At 40.0% G+C, this 16,263-nt stretch overlaps 1 protein-coding gene across 1 annotated transcript; it reads right to left on the minus strand.

Moving 5' to 3' along the window:
- Positions 1-6,663, minus strand: LOC131082273 (cytochrome P450 7A1). Its single transcript, XM_058022026.1, has 6 exons — positions 6,584-6,663; positions 5,073-5,313; positions 4,106-4,719; positions 2,682-2,812; positions 1,590-1,765; positions 1-978 (listed from the first exon to the last, which is right to left on the minus strand). The coding sequence occupies exons 1-6, from the start codon at positions 6,661-6,663 to the stop codon at positions 679-681; spliced, it is 1,542 nt and encodes a 513-aa protein (XP_057878009.1). The 3' UTR covers positions 1-678.
- Between the last annotated feature and the right edge of the window lie 9,600 nt (positions 6,664-16,263).

Here is a 16,263-nt window from a genome sequence, read left to right on the forward strand (position 1 = left end):
TTGGTTTAGCCAATATAATTTATTTTAAGACAGTTAGTACTTTCTAAAAATAAGTATCTTACAAAGAATATAATACAAGTTTTGAGGTTTCACTTGAACGTGAATATTTCTGTAGGTTTTTTTCAAATCTTCTTCCAGTTTTTCATAAAACCATAAATGTAATTCCCCAGGAAACTCTCTCCTCCCCACTGTGAATCTGCCTTTCTACAACAAAAACTTTATTTCACCTATGAGGAGGCCCAGCCCCCCACCCAAGATTTCAATTATAGAAAAGATTATATTTTAACTGCAGTACAATTTTGAAATTATTATGAATTAGCTCATGAAATTCTACCTGTGGGAAAGTATTTGCTGACAGAAAAAAACCCGGCTGCTGGACACACACAATGGAAAACCTTAACTTGCCTTTCAAAATGGTTGGTAAAAAGGGAAACATTTGCATCAGAAGAGAGCACTAAACCCACTGAATGCCGGTACCACGCTGGTGCACATTTTTCATTAAAATGGTGAAGCAGCATCTTTTCATATATTTTCCCCCAAGACTTGAAGCATTTCATTTGCATATATACATAAAATGTATAAAGCATATGTTATACAGTGCATTTAGTACTGTTAGTATATACAGTGTATTTATGTACTACTAGTACATAGTGTATATGCATAACACAAAACATGTACTCATAAGCATTTCAGCCTGTACCTGAAATCAACGTCATTTGATGGCTGCAAAATACCCAGTCCTGCACGGGACTGGTCTAGAGAGGGACACTTCACATTACTGTCCACAAGCTCTATCTCAAAATATGAAAAAATCAGAGCCAAAAACTGTTTAATCTCGTGGACAGCAAAGAGCCTTCCCGGGCACTTGGCTATGCCTGTCCCAAAGGGCATGTAGTAATGCTTCAGCCTCCGGCCGTGCCGGTAGAAGTCGGTCTTCTCCTCTCCCTTCTCGTTCAGGAAGCGATCGTATTTGAATGTCTGCAATTAAACACACAAAAGGGTTCCTTGGTATTTGGATACCTCCAGATGCCAGATAAAGCTGCTGAGCCAGGCTGGGAAAAGGATGTCTCCACCAATCAGCATTGTAGAGTACCACCATTCCCCATGGGGTTCTTTACGAAAGAGTAGCCGCTGAGAAGTTCTGTTATGTGGGACAGGATCCCAGGTTCTTTGCTGATAACTCCCCTTTTCTTTCCTGACCTCTAACAACAAGGATTGTAATCTGCATTCTTATTCATGCAGCAGAAGGAGAACTGGAAGAATTCTAATTCTGTGCCTTAGGGAAATTATTATCTTTATCCTTCTTTAAAAACCCTCATAATGATGATCTTCCCTCACTGAGGAAGGCAGTAACTAGAGGGCTGTCTGGGGCTGGTAGCACACCTTTTGGTTGCACTAAAACCTGTTTTGCAGATAGTGCTTTCACTGCCTTTGTTTTTTCTTGCTATCACATCTTCAGGTGTAAGAATGGATTGTCTGGGGTACAACAGAGAACCAGCCATGGGGCACCTCAATAAGTGCTTTATCCAAAGGCCTGTTAACTTCTGCCAGAACACCAAGTTCAATGCAGTTTGCAAAAAAATGCTTACCAAGGGATCAGCATAGATTTCTGGATCGAAATGCAGCAGCTGAGGATAAAGAGCTACAATATCATCTTTGCGAATGTTGTAAAAGTCGTTCTCCAAGTGCAAAGTGAAATCCTCCTTGGCCACTCGGAAAGTCATGGATGCGCTGGAGAGCCTCATCGCCTCCTTGATGATGCTGTCTGTTGGGACAGGACAAGGAATGATTGCCATGGAAACAGTGAAACTGGGGGCAGGTCATGGATTTTGAACTATCTCAGAGCCATTATCCAACCCTAGATTTATTAGAAGAAATATTTTAATATTAACTTTCTAAATGCCTAAAAAAGTATCTTTCTAATTTCTTTTTAGCATTTCTATCCCTTCTGCAGATACCACTGAGAGCCTAATCTGCTTTCCCCACGAAGAATGCTTAGAGTGGACGAAACAGAATGTTCAAAAGTGAGACATATTTTCACTCTGACATAAAGACCAAACCAGTGAAAACTGAAAATATAACAAAGAAACAGTGCAGTGAGCAGTATTTTCTGAAGCTTTAAGAGGTCCTGTATAGAAACCCATACTCAGAAAAAAAGTAATGTGGGAAGTTTTTGTTTCAATATTAGCTGACTCTTTTTTTTTAAGTAACAGTAGTTAAAAAACAGCATCATAACAACCCTCTGTAAGTTCTGAAAATTATAATTTAAAAAATATTGAGAGGAAATAGAAGTAATGGTATTAGAGAACATTGCTTCACGTGATAAGAATAGGGATTTAAGTTTTGGCAACACCTTTTTATTTGATTTAAAGACATAATCAAACAAAATTATTGTTCAGAATTATCCATGTGTCTATGTTATGTTCAGTGTAGGATTATTGAGACATACCATTATCCATGAAAAAATGCTGTTCATGTGAATTTTGATAGTCTCAGCACCACCTGGGATATAGGGAAGCCTGGTTGTGTTGGCTACTGTTAAGGAACATATAGTTTCCTGTTCTCCTGTTTCTTTGCTAATTCCATAGGAATTCTATAGCAAGCATTTATATGGTAATAAATATAAATGGAAATTGTAGTGTGATTTCTGCATAAAATAATCCTGCATAAAATAGTCATACCTAGTATTGGCATATTATCCAGCTGTTTCCGGTTCAAGGAAATATGTTTGCCATCTAAGCTGATATTCTCTTCAGCACTTTCCAAAACACTTTGCACTTCTTTGGTAGCTGCTCTCATTGCTTCTGGATTCCTAAGATCAAAAGAGCAAAGGGATAACATAAATTTAAAAATTCTTTAAGAAGTGGTTTTGCTATTAACTTTCTTTCTGACCAAAATTTATTTTGTTGAGAGAGAAGTACAACCTTCTAAAATAAAAATGTTGCAGCAAAATGCTGCAGTTCTATTTATTTCATGTCTTGGCAAAGGTATGATAACTTCAAAGGAAAAAAAAAGAAGAATAAAAGAATCCCAAGTATTTGATTTTGTATGCAATGACAAGTGGGACAGAACTGATGTGTGTAATTCAGGTAATAAACAGTATTGGCACTAAAAAGCAATGCCAAAAATAAGGAAAAAACCTGCCAGCTGTAGATTAGGAAATAGCCCCACAGCAGGTAGAAAGGTTAGGAACAGGATTATAGATCAATTTTTTAACATCATTTATTCTGACTGCTGTGACAATATTGTGTCTAGTTGAAAAGAATCTTCCTAATACCAAGAGCCCACATAGCACCCTTCACTGTCTAGCCTTTCTTTCAGACATGGAATATATGAGCTTTGGTGAAATATATAAACACAATTAAGGAGGCCCCAATTGTGTCTTGAGGAAGGCATAATCAGGGTGTTAAAAGACCCCAAGTTCAGAAAATCTAAAGCAAATGCATTATTGGAGCAAAAAGTACTAAATAATCTCAAAAATTAGCATTGGAAGTAGGTATGATAAGTAAAAGTGTTAGCTGAAGCAGATAATCCAGAAAGGCCCACTCTAAAATGGACATTTGATAGCATTATCTGAGCTGTGCACTTGTCTCACAAGTAACAAGCTCAGCATGTGCAATCTACAGTAGAGCTTCAGTGGGATTTATCAACATATAAATTATTTTCTATTAAGTATCTGTGAAAACAATAATGAAGTTAAACCTCATTTTGCCTGCTCTAGTGAGATGGTCTAAAAATGTCTAGTTATATTTGTAGCCTTTAATACAATTAATGTTTTGACTGTAACTAGCACTTTTAATGTCATATCATACAGATTTACTCCAAAGCTTTCTTGACAAAGTGTAGCATTGCCCTGGAGTGCTGTTCCTTAACAAAAAAAAAAAAAAAAAGTTTCTAAAGAATTGCTCTGTGCTCCCACCACTTGTTCTCAGATGGGTGAAGGGCTTTTCTGTGGAAGTCCTGAACAACACAGCACTTCGGTTGCAAACAGTAAGTTTTTTACCACTGATGAGGTATCAAGGAGTTGAATTGGCCTGCACTAATGAATTGGTTTCTGAAAGACAAATATTTTGCTTGTTTGGGAGCAAGAAGCATTGGGACTTACTTAAGAAGATAGAACAAGGTCCAAAAGGTGGCAGGAATGGTGTTTGCCTGAGAGGCCCAGAGCACCGCCACGTGGGTCTTGGCCTTCTCCATGTCATCGAAGGTTGACAGGGTGTCGTTCAGGAACATGCGCAGGGTGACAAGCTCAGAGAGGTTGTCCCTTTTCAGGAGGTTCTTGTGCAGGAGGGCCTCTCCCAGCTTCTCACGTGCACTGTGGGCACTCTTGAACAGGTGGATGGGCAGCCCTGCCACGAGGGCTGGGAAAATCTTATCGAATTCCTTGAAGTTTTCAAGGGCATTTAGGATATGAGCTCTCTCAGTTTCCTGCTTTGATGATAGGTTTTTGTCATTATTTGAATTAAATTCTTTACCAAAAAGTGTTAAAAAGCCAGACTCAAACATCACTTGGCAACAGAAGGTATAAAGTCCTTCTGTCACCCAGGTATTAGACTGAAGCCTAGGTGCTCTTGACTGCAGCATGACATACTGGAGGTTTTCCATCATTGCTTCAATGAGGGCATCTAGGGCATTGCCTTGAAGGGTTCTAATGAAAGTCTGATGAAAATTTTCAGTGGTGTTTCCCTCCGCTGGGTCAATGCTACCATGCCCAAAAGCCTGTCACAAAATAAATTGTATGCATGATAAGTAAGGCCTGTCGTTACCTGGATGATAAAGTCTAACAGAAACACAAGCCAAAGTATAACTTCATAGCTTACTAGAGGAAAGGATAACAATGGAACAAAATAATGTACAGTCTTAGAATAATGTATAGTCTTAGAACATCCAAATCACTGCAAATTTCTTTTCCATTTAGGAAGAGGAAAAAAAAGATCTCAATATTTTAAACCAGTAAAAGTGCAGAAATGTGAAACCAATCCATAACTATCCAAAGGCACAGTTATGTTTAGAGGGATTAACTGGGTATGCCAGCAGATACTTCGCATGTTAGATATTAAAACCAGGAATACCTTGGCAGAAGTAGCAAAGTGGAACTTTTTCCAGTCCAAGTGTTTTCCCTGGCGCATCAATGCATGGTATGAAAAAGGGTCAGTGAGGAAATGAATGTATTTCCCTGCTACATGGCAAGTGAAGATGTGGCCGTGCTTCTTCTGCTTTTCTTTGAGGAATTCAAGAGGGTTGGCACCAAACTTCAAGGCACAGCCCAGGTATGGAAGGAACCCATTTTCAAGTGGTGGCTCACCTTGCCGCCTACAAAACACAAACAAAAGCTCCATTTAAAATTATGTATAAAGATGTCTTCTCCAGAACTATCAGGCATGTAAAATACTGATGGTAGGTTTTGTGTAATGTGAAAAAAAAAAAAAAAAACAAGACAAAAATCACAAATAAGTAGTTTATTTACAAGTAATTTTTCTCCCCTTTAAGAGCTAAGCTATATAAGAAAGAACAACTTAACTATTAATAGACATAATAATACACATAATAAACCAGTTTGATTATGTAATATTTCTTTTCCCTGGATCAGATGTATATTTTTCACTTGTCCAAATGCAAAATTATTGCCATTAGCTAAAACACAGTTATGAAATTGTCACATTAATAAATAATCCATCACACTAATATTATCTTATACATTTTTTGGACAATTTTGTCCACAATTTAATTTAAATACCAAGCAAAGATTCTTTTTAGCATAGAAAGGTTGTTATTCTTGGCATATCTCATTAATAGACCAGATCTTTCTAAAAATATGGGAATTTTGCTATGATTCTCAGTAAGCATAAGAGCTAGTGTTCCAGAGAATGTGTCATCAAGTACATGATGTAAATTAAGCAGATACTTAAAGTGAAGCATATGTTTAAATTATTTTCTTTTTTTAAGCAGAAACAGCTTTCCTGCATAAGGACATTGACTGCTGAAATAACTTTCATATAATATTTCAACTTTTCCAGTAAATGAAGTTAATTATTTTCACCTTTTTTAAAATTAAACTTCAAAAAATAAAACTAGAAAACTACTGTGGAAATTAAAAGATAAGAAGAGTTAAGCAAATTACTCACTCCTTATGTAAATGTGTCAGCAGGATAAACGCTTTTAAGGAATACACCTCATACATAAATATTACCTGTATTAAATTGTGTTACTAGATATAATACAAATATGTTTGTAAGAAGGTATTAAACAATAATTACATACAAGTAGGTATTCTCTGTGATTACAATACAGGTGAAATTACAGCTCAGAACATTAGGAAATCAGGACATACATATTCATATTTTAATTACCTCCCTGATGCATAGATTTGTATCTACAGCTACCTCTAGGCATCAATACACTATTATTGCGGAGTTCATACACAAAAATTCGGTTGGAACATAAATCTCTCAAAAGACCAAACTACAGCATTGTCTATGCTGTCCTGCATGTGTCTGACAACAGTTCTCCTAGTGATGTACACAGGATATTTGACACAAATAAGGGCCAGGCACACGGAGATGCTTTTACAAAGAGTCCTTACCTTCTTCTCCTCCCTAGAAGAAACCAAGACACACAACAAATTATTACTGCCGTTCCCCAGATCCAGGATGCCAGGAACATTTCTGGTAATGCCCAAAAGCTTCCAAGTGGAAAATGGGTAGCTACCAGGATGGCAGGAGAGGTGACTGAGAATGAAACAGAAGACAGGTCACAATTTATATACAGTGGGTACACTACTGTATCTAGTGGCACTGAGTCAACCTAGCAAGCTATTGATTAACCATTTCTGGAGAGAGCTTGTTCCCTCTCTTCTCTGTCACCTTTCTGCAGAAAGCTTTGCCAGATTGATGCAGACAGTTGCAGATCTGGCCTTGAGCTAATGTCACGTAGCAGAAGCAGTTCCAAAGTAACCAAAGAGCTGTAATAGTTGATAATTTGAAGGTTAGCCAGGTGTATTTTGATGAATCCTGCAGATTTACCAATTGCAGTTTATAGTTCAAGTTTAGCAATATATGAAATGGTTACTGACCGGTGTCCAGGAGATTCAGGCTGTGCTAGCTGGTGGCTGCAGCCCGTGCTGCCCTTCGGCTGCCAGCCTGTTCCCCTCCCTTCTCCTTGTGGGCTGCCCTGGCTCTGGAGTGCCACTGCAAGAGGGAGCGGCGGGTTCAGCAGCTGGGCAAAGGGATGGCTGCGGAGGTGGACCTACTTCCTCTAACAATGTTTGTCTGGAAGAAAGGGTAGAAATGGTCTTTCACAGACTCATAGAGTGAATCAAAGAAGAAAAGGAAACTAGATCTAGACAATCACACTGGTTTCAGTTTTTTGTTTTTTTTTCATTGTCCTTGGACCACCTTTTATTTTCCCACTAAATATTTTCTCCTTTTTGTTGTTGACTTATGAGAATTCAAACTTTGGCTTGCTCCTAGAGCTGGCATCAAGCCATCAAGGAGGCAGCTCAGGTTCAGTGATGTTCCATTAGTCATCCAAGGCTTAATATGTCTTTAAGAGAGAAACTGAAGGGTTTTTCAGACTCACTTTTGTACCAGTTTTTGTTGCTACAGTTATGTGAAAAAACAGTAAAGATTTGGGCATCTTGCTGTTGCAATAGAACACTACACTGAAGGCATTGACACTCAAATCTGGCAGGTGGAACTATTGTCCTGGCTTCAAACCAGGGCAGGCAGTGAGGCATGGGATAACTGTGCACATGTCATTACATTTGAGTCAAATTTTAAATTACTGTACTGAAGAAATTAACCTTATTTGCAGCATCAAGGATTGCCCTCACTTAATCTAAAAATCACTCCTTTTGCATGTCAGGTCCAGTCTTCTATCCCATTTTCATTTAAGCACAGGTGCTTAATTTATTTTCTCATAAAAAGTTCTTCTTCATTAGCTGAATTTAGCTTGATATTATATAATTGCTTTATAAAAACCTTGCTTTTCCATTTCCTGTCTGTTTGCATTATTGAAAAATTCGGTTCTGGGCGTCATCTTTGATTTCATCCTGTGACTTCTTCATCCTAAAAAATAATAATAATTTTATTATATTGGTGTCTAATTCTTTTTGGATGTGTAGTTCAAACAACACTGAAAAAGTCAGAAGTTACTGTCAATTTTGTGTCCAACACCCAGGAATAACATTTAACCAGCAGCAGTTGCCTATGTCCCTTCATCATATCTTGTGTTGCACTAGGTAGAGCTGCCATCACAGTTGCCTCTTCTCTCTGTGTTTTGGGTTGTTGTGCTGCAAAATGATGATAACATAATTTATAAATGGCATCCTGCTGCCAGCAAACAGCAGCAGTAACTTCTCTAAAGCTGCCCACCTTCTTTCACTTTCTGCTTTGTACATATATAATAGCTCTAAAATAGCAGAGCGCAGGAGCTCCCTGGCAACTTACCTGAAATAATTTCTTTTTCTATCAGGAAAGTCTTAAATAGGCCAATCTACAGTCCCAAAGCCAGCCTGTATTACAACAGGCTGCAGGCTGTGACTTGTGTCCTTGTGATAAAGGCAAGCAGGAGTCTTGTCTGCCACAGATACTCCACCAAATTTAGCAGATGATAGGTGTGAATCTCCTTCCATTTATATTAGTGGGCATTAGGCTTTCCTGATTTTTCAGCAGCACCAGTGGAGTGCCCTGATGTTCTGGGTGTGGTATTTTGGTGTTCTTCAGACAAATACACTATTTCCCACAGACAAAGCTCAGGCAGTTGCCAGTCTGTACAGCAGGGATTAAAGGCACCATGTGGTCCTACTGATTGACAGAGAGTACATTTTCTGCAACCCTTTGTGTGTTGTGTATGAGCTTGGCTGTCTTGCCCCAGTCCAAGGGGATGACCCACATGAGTTATGGGTGCAGTCAGAAAAAACATACTGATCTGGCTCAGTGAAGAAAACTCCTCGTGTAAATGGTAAGAAGAATATTAATGTGAAAAACTGTCACAACTTGGGCTCAAGACTCAACTCAGGCCAGTGACAGCATCAGGAATAAAGCACTGCATATGTTTGAATGTATAAGCCTTTGTTCACTGCAGGTTTGAGCATGGGTGTTCATCAAAAACTCAGCAAGGTATCAAATAGTAGGTAGAAAATGCAAAACCTTTGAAGAACTGTAATAGGACGTTTTGGTCAAGCCCTAAGGAGCACTGAGCTAGAACCAGCTCAGAAAGTCCAGCTCAAGAACACGTGGATGCAGGCATGCTGACATTTCACCCAGTACCGCGCTTGTAGCAGCGCTTCCAGCCCAGCATGGCTGCCCACACGGGCTCGGGGGCAGCCGGGCCTGCACAAGGTCTGCTCGTGTCTTCAGGGCCAGGAGCTGTGGTGAGACTGCTGCATGGTCAGATTGCACCACTTTCCCCCTAAGGGCACTTTTCACCCAGATACACCCACTGGCTGTGGGCAGAGGCTGCCAGAAGCACTCTTATCTGTCACCGCTCTCCAGCCAGCCAAGTGGAGCCGTGGCCTCCATGGAGCCAGTACCCTTCCCAAAAAACAGATCACTTCTGTGGTGATTCCTGAAGCCTAAGAGAAGGCTTAAGGCTTGTTTCCTCCTGCTACCCCAAAACTGCTCACTATCCAAACCTGAACTTTATCTCATATGTTGTAGCTGTACGGCTTTCTTTAGTCACAATCCATACGTGGTATTTAAATTAACAGAAAAAAATAGATAGACCAAGCTGAGGGGAATAATGTTTTTCCAGGGTTACTAATGGCTTCATAACCTGGGAGCACTAATGTGCAGAAAGGGTGTGCTGGACTTAGGAGAGGCTGCTGATTACATTTGGCAGTAAATAGCAGATTTCCACACAGATTTCCACACAGCCAACTCTATAACTTGTTTATTCATGGGAAGTAAATAAGAGATACACTGTACAAAGAAAGGATTGGCTTTTTTTTCTCATACACGTGTTGTGAGAACTCGTTTATTTCCTTCCATCAACAGACAAAAATCCCTGAAACCACACAAACCAAGCATTTTGCCCAGCAGTGGGAAGGCAGCCCTGCATTTCACAGAACATGAGCAGGCTGACATGCTACAGCCCGAAGATGCAATTGCAGCTAGGAGGCACATCTGCAGCTGTGCAACTTGTAAAAGAGATCTCAGAAAGGTGGAGCAATACAAAAGGAAAGCTTAAACAAGAAGTTTCACAGTGAAGCTGCTTGTAGCTCAGAACCTTTGCAGCCAGAAAACAGCTAATAAATAATTATATGTCACCACCTACTGGTAACCTCCTTGTGTGGCACTTGTGTTTTACAGCAGCCACTGAACTTGGCGAGTCAATATTTGTTTCTTGTTTCCATACACCAAAAATGGTATTTCTTCCATGGGTCTATATATTTTTCTTTGCATTTACATCAAGTATCACTTTAATGAAGATATGCTGGGTAAGATCACTGAGGTTTCTGAGGGCCAAGCTGAAGACCTGGCTTTTTTGGGATCACTGAAGATGTTAAACAGAACAAGAAATAAGGCTTTAGTCCTCACCAGCCACAAGAAACATCTATTTTTCGAGAGGAATGATGGCTGTCAGCACACAGGATCCTGTACTGGGGACAGTCCAGAAATTGAAGGTCCTTGTGCAGCATCAGTGTTGACTTGGCACAGCCATCATATGTCTGCAAGCTGAAAGGCATCAGCAATGCCCTGGGCACAGGGAAGAGAACACTGGCTGCCGTGTCCCCTCACAACAACAGACCTGACACACCATGGCACACCATGGCACAACACTGCCCAGCCTGCCCTCATAACCCAGCTGCTGTTACCAAGGGATCATGCCAGAAACGCAGTATCTGCCCCAGAGAGACTGTAATTACAGATATAGTTCCAACAGATCCCTAGCTGGATTCACCTTTTTCCCCTGGTTTTCCTGGGTCAATGGAATAGGTGGAAATCTTGTATACCTAAATTATAACAGACTATCTAAAGGAATATGAGTAAAATTATACTAAAGGCACTGTAAAGAATAATGCCATAGTTTAATTATTTAATGATCTACACAACCTAAAATAAATTCATGCTATTACAATATCACTCCACAGCTCTGTTAGCAACTGTCATGGTTGTTAAGAGGGCAGACTTTGCCTGCATTATACTCTGCCTTCTGCAGAATTTGTGAGTCATCTGACTCCAGCAAAATAGCATGTTCCTGTTTCCTTAAAAAAAGAAATTAAAAATAAAAATTTTAAAGAATCATCATCAACATCATCTTTTTTTTTTCTTCCTCCTGATTGTATGTCAACTGCAGAGGTACAACTCTTCTGTAATTTGATATCATTGTATATATTACAATACATATGTAATTGATATATTTGACCCTGTCATTTTTTTTCACGATGAAGCACTCTGCACAGACAATGCCTTGTATTTACATTAGGATAACCAACATTGATGGGCTATAAAATTAGACAAGCTTGGGAACTCGCATCCTGTTTCAGAACAATTGCCCGGAGCATTTTAACAATAGTAAGGACAGATATTTCCTCTAATGACCAAATTAATATTTCCATATTTATCTCAGAGTATCTTCTGAATGTGCTTATATATCAGATAATCAACCTGATTTACTTGCACCATATCAGTTTATTTTCTTTCTGGGATTTTCTTTGTTTTTTAGGAATGTCAGTTGAAAGTTTGGCAACCTTTCTGTCAGACCTGGGATTTACAATGCCACTATCTTCCCTTTAATATCAAGCATTAGAAACTAAATCTCAATCAGAAACACCATCCTTCACTTGAATTTTAATAGAAAAAAAAGGAAAGGAAACTATTAAACATATGATTAAAGTAACAATTGAGAATATTAAGATTTATGAAAGTTACCTTTTTCTAAGTTTTGCTGAGGAGAAGCTGTAAAGAGAGCAATTATGAAAGTGGAGACAAAAGAGAACTCATACGGGAACCCAAACAGGAAAAGGAAATGGCTGTAAAATAAACCACGAGGAGTTATTACCATTCATCCAGTGCAGCAAACTGCATCTTCTTAAAGCAGTTTTTTCTTTTTTAAAACCCTGGAGTTGAGTTGTACAATTTCATAACAAAACAGAAGCTTCTACATTATCCTGTTACTCTAAATGTGCAATTGCAGGTGCTCAAAACATTTAACAGGGAGAAATCAAATCTCAGATGTGATTATAAAAATGATGCAGCTCACTGCTACAAAATAATTATTTGAAGAAAGGTAGTTAGGTAGCAAGCCAGGAGAAGATTGCAGCAATCCAATTGTCTGGGTGAACACTACAAGCTGTTCTGGGCTGCTCCAGCAGATGGAGCAGAGAATGCAACGGCACCTTCTGCCTCACTTTGCTTGTCTTAGCTTTTCTTCTGCTGATCCTTCCTTCCTTCCTTCCTTCCTTCCTTCCTTCCTTCCTTCCTTCCTTCCTTCCTTCCTTCCTTCCTTCCTTCCTTCCTTCCTTCCTTCCTTCCTTCCTTCCTTCCTTCCTTCCTTCCTTCCTTCCTTCCTTCCCTCCTTCCCTCCCTCCTTCCCTCCTCCCTCCCTCCCTCCCTCCCTCACCCCCTTTTAAAGAGCTGCACTGCTCTGTAGCTTCCTAGTTGCTCTTTAGCTGTCAGTCCTGCAGTATGTAAAGGGGGCTTACAAGAAGTATGGAAAGGAACTTTTTGCACAAACTTAGTGATCAGACAAGTGGTACAGGTTTTAAAACAAAAGAAGGTAGATTTAGATTAGATACGAGGAAGAAAATCTTTACTGTGAGGATGATGAGGCGCTGGAACAGGTTGCCCAGAGACATTGTGGACTTTCCATCCCTGGAAGTGTTCAAGACCAGGGTGGATGGGACTCTGAGCAGCCCAGTGGAAGGTGTTCCTGCCCATGACAGAGAGTTGGAACTAGATGTTCTTTAAGGTTCACTTCCAATCCAAACCATTCTATGATTTTATGATTCACTGCCTGAGCTTGGCATCCATTAAGTGTAGCACTTATTTCATGTCCCCTCCTTCATCACACTCACAATTCACTCTACATCTGCATTTAGAAGCCATGGAGAGTCAGTCACACCTGCACCTCTTCTGTAAGAAGGGTGGCATCTTAAGAACCTCTCTGTTGTTTACAGCTATTTCCATCTTCTCTATGCAAGTGCTGGTGTTGCTCTGGTCCTGCAGTCTGGATTTGGGTCCCTTTGGCAAACCTCACATCAGGTTGCTGTGGGGTTGGCTTCATGCTCCTTTTCTTCCTGAAGTGACCACCTGTGCAAGGACAACATCCACTGCTCCAGGGTGAAAGGAAATCAGAAGGCCCACCACCTTACTGGCAAGAGGCAATCTGCCTGTAGTCACAGTGGGGACTTTTTATTTCAGCTATGGCCACTACAGTTCTAAGGGAGACAGAGGCTGATAGCTGCTGGAAACCACCAGCAACTTCCCCTTGATGGTGATTTCAGCAGCTATTAGGCCACTTTGCAATTTTAGAAGTCTCCAGAAGTTTAGGGAAAATGGAGAAGCTGGACTAACAGTGCAGCTGGAAAGGATCCACAGCCTGAAAATGATGGGTGTCATCAGCACAGCTTTCCTTAAACAGTTTATCTTTGGTTTCAGAATATTTTTACTTTTCTTTTGCATCTTCACATGAACACAGGAATCATCCTCTCAGAGTATCCCTGGTGGATTTATGCAAGCCTGTTGCCTAGGTATGGAAAATTTTGCCAAGAATGGTTGTATATAAATATGGTTTTTAATGGAGATCTGAGCTTCACTGGACTGTGCAAAATGCAAAGTAGAAGTGTGGGGCACACAGTTATGCAACTGGGCCACATTTTACTCTTCCAAGGGAAAATACACATTCTTCTACTACTAGATTTAAGTAAAGATTTCTTTTTCCTATAGCTATATTCTACTTTTTATAATACAATATTTCTTGGAAGATACAAGCCAAGATTGAAGAGTGAGTGCCTGTCTATAGTACAGAAGAAATCTGCCAGTCATCACTTCAATTCTTTTCTGTGATGCATTCCTCTTCATGATCATACTTCTGTGAGCCAAAGCTTCTTTGGTTTTCTTTTTTTTTTCTTTTTCTTTTTTTTTTTTTTTTTTTTTGAGAAAGCAAACTGTGGCAGTGAACAATGTCTTCATTGTGCAAAAGAAAGGAAAAATAAGGCATGGTGGTGTCACAGACATAATATGAAACCAACTTCAAAATGTAAGGCTGTTCAACTACTCAGATTAGATTAAAAAGATCTGAATATGGGGCTAAATAAACTGTCCAAAGCGCAGCCCACTGGTTTTACATGTGAATCAGCCTTCTGGCTTAGGCAAACTGAATTGCAACTGAATGCAGATTACTAATTTGGAAAAGTAATATTAATTTTCACTACCAGAGCTGCTGTAATACTGCATGTGGCCCGTTTATTTCTATATGTTTCTATATTATTTTTTACTTAAATAGGCAAAGATCAGAGATCTACCTCTTACAGCTTTGCTTTGCAGTTGAAAAGACAAACTACAGGTGGAAAGACAAAAATTAAAACAGAAAAACACAAAAAGAACAGGGTAGCAGGAAGAAAGAAGCTGATGGAAGAAGGGTGACAGGTAGATGTCGCAGAGAACAGGAAAATAAAGACAAAACACAAGGTAAAAGATAAAAGGATTTAAACAGCTGGTTAGTCTACAGATGGGGACAATTATTGCTTTTTTAACAAATAGACAAACATTGGTGCTCCAGTCGTTATATAGCTCAAGACTGGTCTCATAAGTTAAACAGGTTTGGTGCGGTCAGAAATGCAGTGGCAGGCTGCCAAAAACCACTCCTGAGCTAAGGGAAGCATTTGACTTGCTGAGTCAGCATGGAGACAGCTCCCCAGAAAAGTAAGGGCGCCGTGCCAACACCAACACATGCCTTTGGATGAGCCATCTCTTGATTGCTCACAGCAATTCAAGTTCCCATGACAGTCTCCCCCAAAATTTTTGGCTTGGTCCAAAGACTTCCAGTGGTGACAGACATATAAGCAAAATTCTAATTATAACTGTTCAGCGGTGGTAATTTGTGACTGAGGAATGATCTGGCATGGAGAGCAAGGAGGGATTAAACTGGCTGGAAGCAGGAATGCCAGAGCCAGAACAGACTCCTTCCAAGGGAGTGAAGTTTCCCTTGGTGATGAGATAAGAAACAGTCTCAGCTTTGTCTTGTAGCCATCCTGGAATAAGAGTGCTCAGGGAGCCAAGCGAAACTCAGAGCAGCAGAGCTGGGTGAAGGGTGGATCCACAGGCTGAGGTGCCCCATGCAAATAATCTTGGATTTCTGCTGTGTACATAAGGCATCTGTTTGTGGTGCATCTTTGCAGATTCCAGTAGAGGCACATATTGTGATGGGGACTCTGCCCAAGGCATTGTTCATTAGATTATTTTGTAATGAAGCACAAGGGTGTGTTTAATTCACCTCGAAGGTACTATAAAAATTCTCCAACAGGTGCCACTAGTGAGCCTTGCTGGAGCAGCTGTTCTTGGCCTCTGCCCTCCTTTGCCACTTCCAGAGGTTACAGCCCCAATAGCCAGAGCAGAGCAAAAGGACTGCCCACTGTCCCACCACCCCACCCCAAAGGCAGATGTCTGCTCAAATTTATCCTCGGAGGCATTTTAAGACAAAGAGCCAGGCATCAGACCTCATGATTCCTCATGCTATATTTGCCACAAGCACTTGTGCCCAGGATAGGTTGGATGGTTGGACCAGAAGCTTGGTCTAGTGGAAGGTATTCCTATCTATGGCAGGAGTTTGGAATTATATGATCTCTAAGGTGTCTTCCTACCCAAACTCTTCTGTGATTCTATGATTCTATGAGGGCAGAGGGATCTGTCCTTTTGTCTTGCTTCATGCTTCATCTAGACTATGGAACACCACCTATATTAGATGACAGCCTTGGACTGAACTAGACTATATCTAACATGAAGGTATAAAATGTTAATTCAGAGATCCCAGGAGAAAGGAAAAGACATTGAATCCCTGGAAAAACAGTTAAACACAAAATATTACAGCTACTGTGAAATATACACCTCATTTCCGTCATGTCTATGTAGCCTTTACAATATGAAAACAAAGAATATAGATTTTTAAACCCTGAATTGTGTATGTCAGAGGTAGGAAAGAACTGTTCAGGTTATTTAAGTCCTTTCCAGCAAAATCCCACTTGTGGATAAGGCACAGGAAGAGCACAGTCACTCCTCCCGCTTGCCTGCATAGAGTTCAAATCCACCCCTTCCTTGGCTC

This window comes from Melospiza georgiana, chromosome 1 (assembly GCF_028018845.1).
Source record: "Melospiza georgiana isolate bMelGeo1 chromosome 1, bMelGeo1.pri, whole genome shotgun sequence".
In the NCBI taxonomy this organism is placed as follows: Eukaryota; Metazoa; Chordata; class Aves; order Passeriformes; family Passerellidae; genus Melospiza; species Melospiza georgiana.

Bases quoted from the DNA above. Each gene is read 5' to 3' on its own strand.
- LOC131082273 (XM_058022026.1), bottom strand. From the start codon at position 6,663: ATGTTCCTGGCATCCTGGATCTGGGGAACGGCAGTAATAATTTGTTGT. The intron at 2,813-4,105 runs GTAAGTCCCAAT...TTTTGATCTTAG, and splicing joins ACCTTGTTCTATCTTCTTAA to GAATCCAGAAGCAATGAGAG. The intron at 979-1,589 runs GTAAGCATTTTT...GTTTAATTGCAG, and splicing joins AAATCTATGCTGATCCCTTG to ACATTCAAATACGATCGCTT.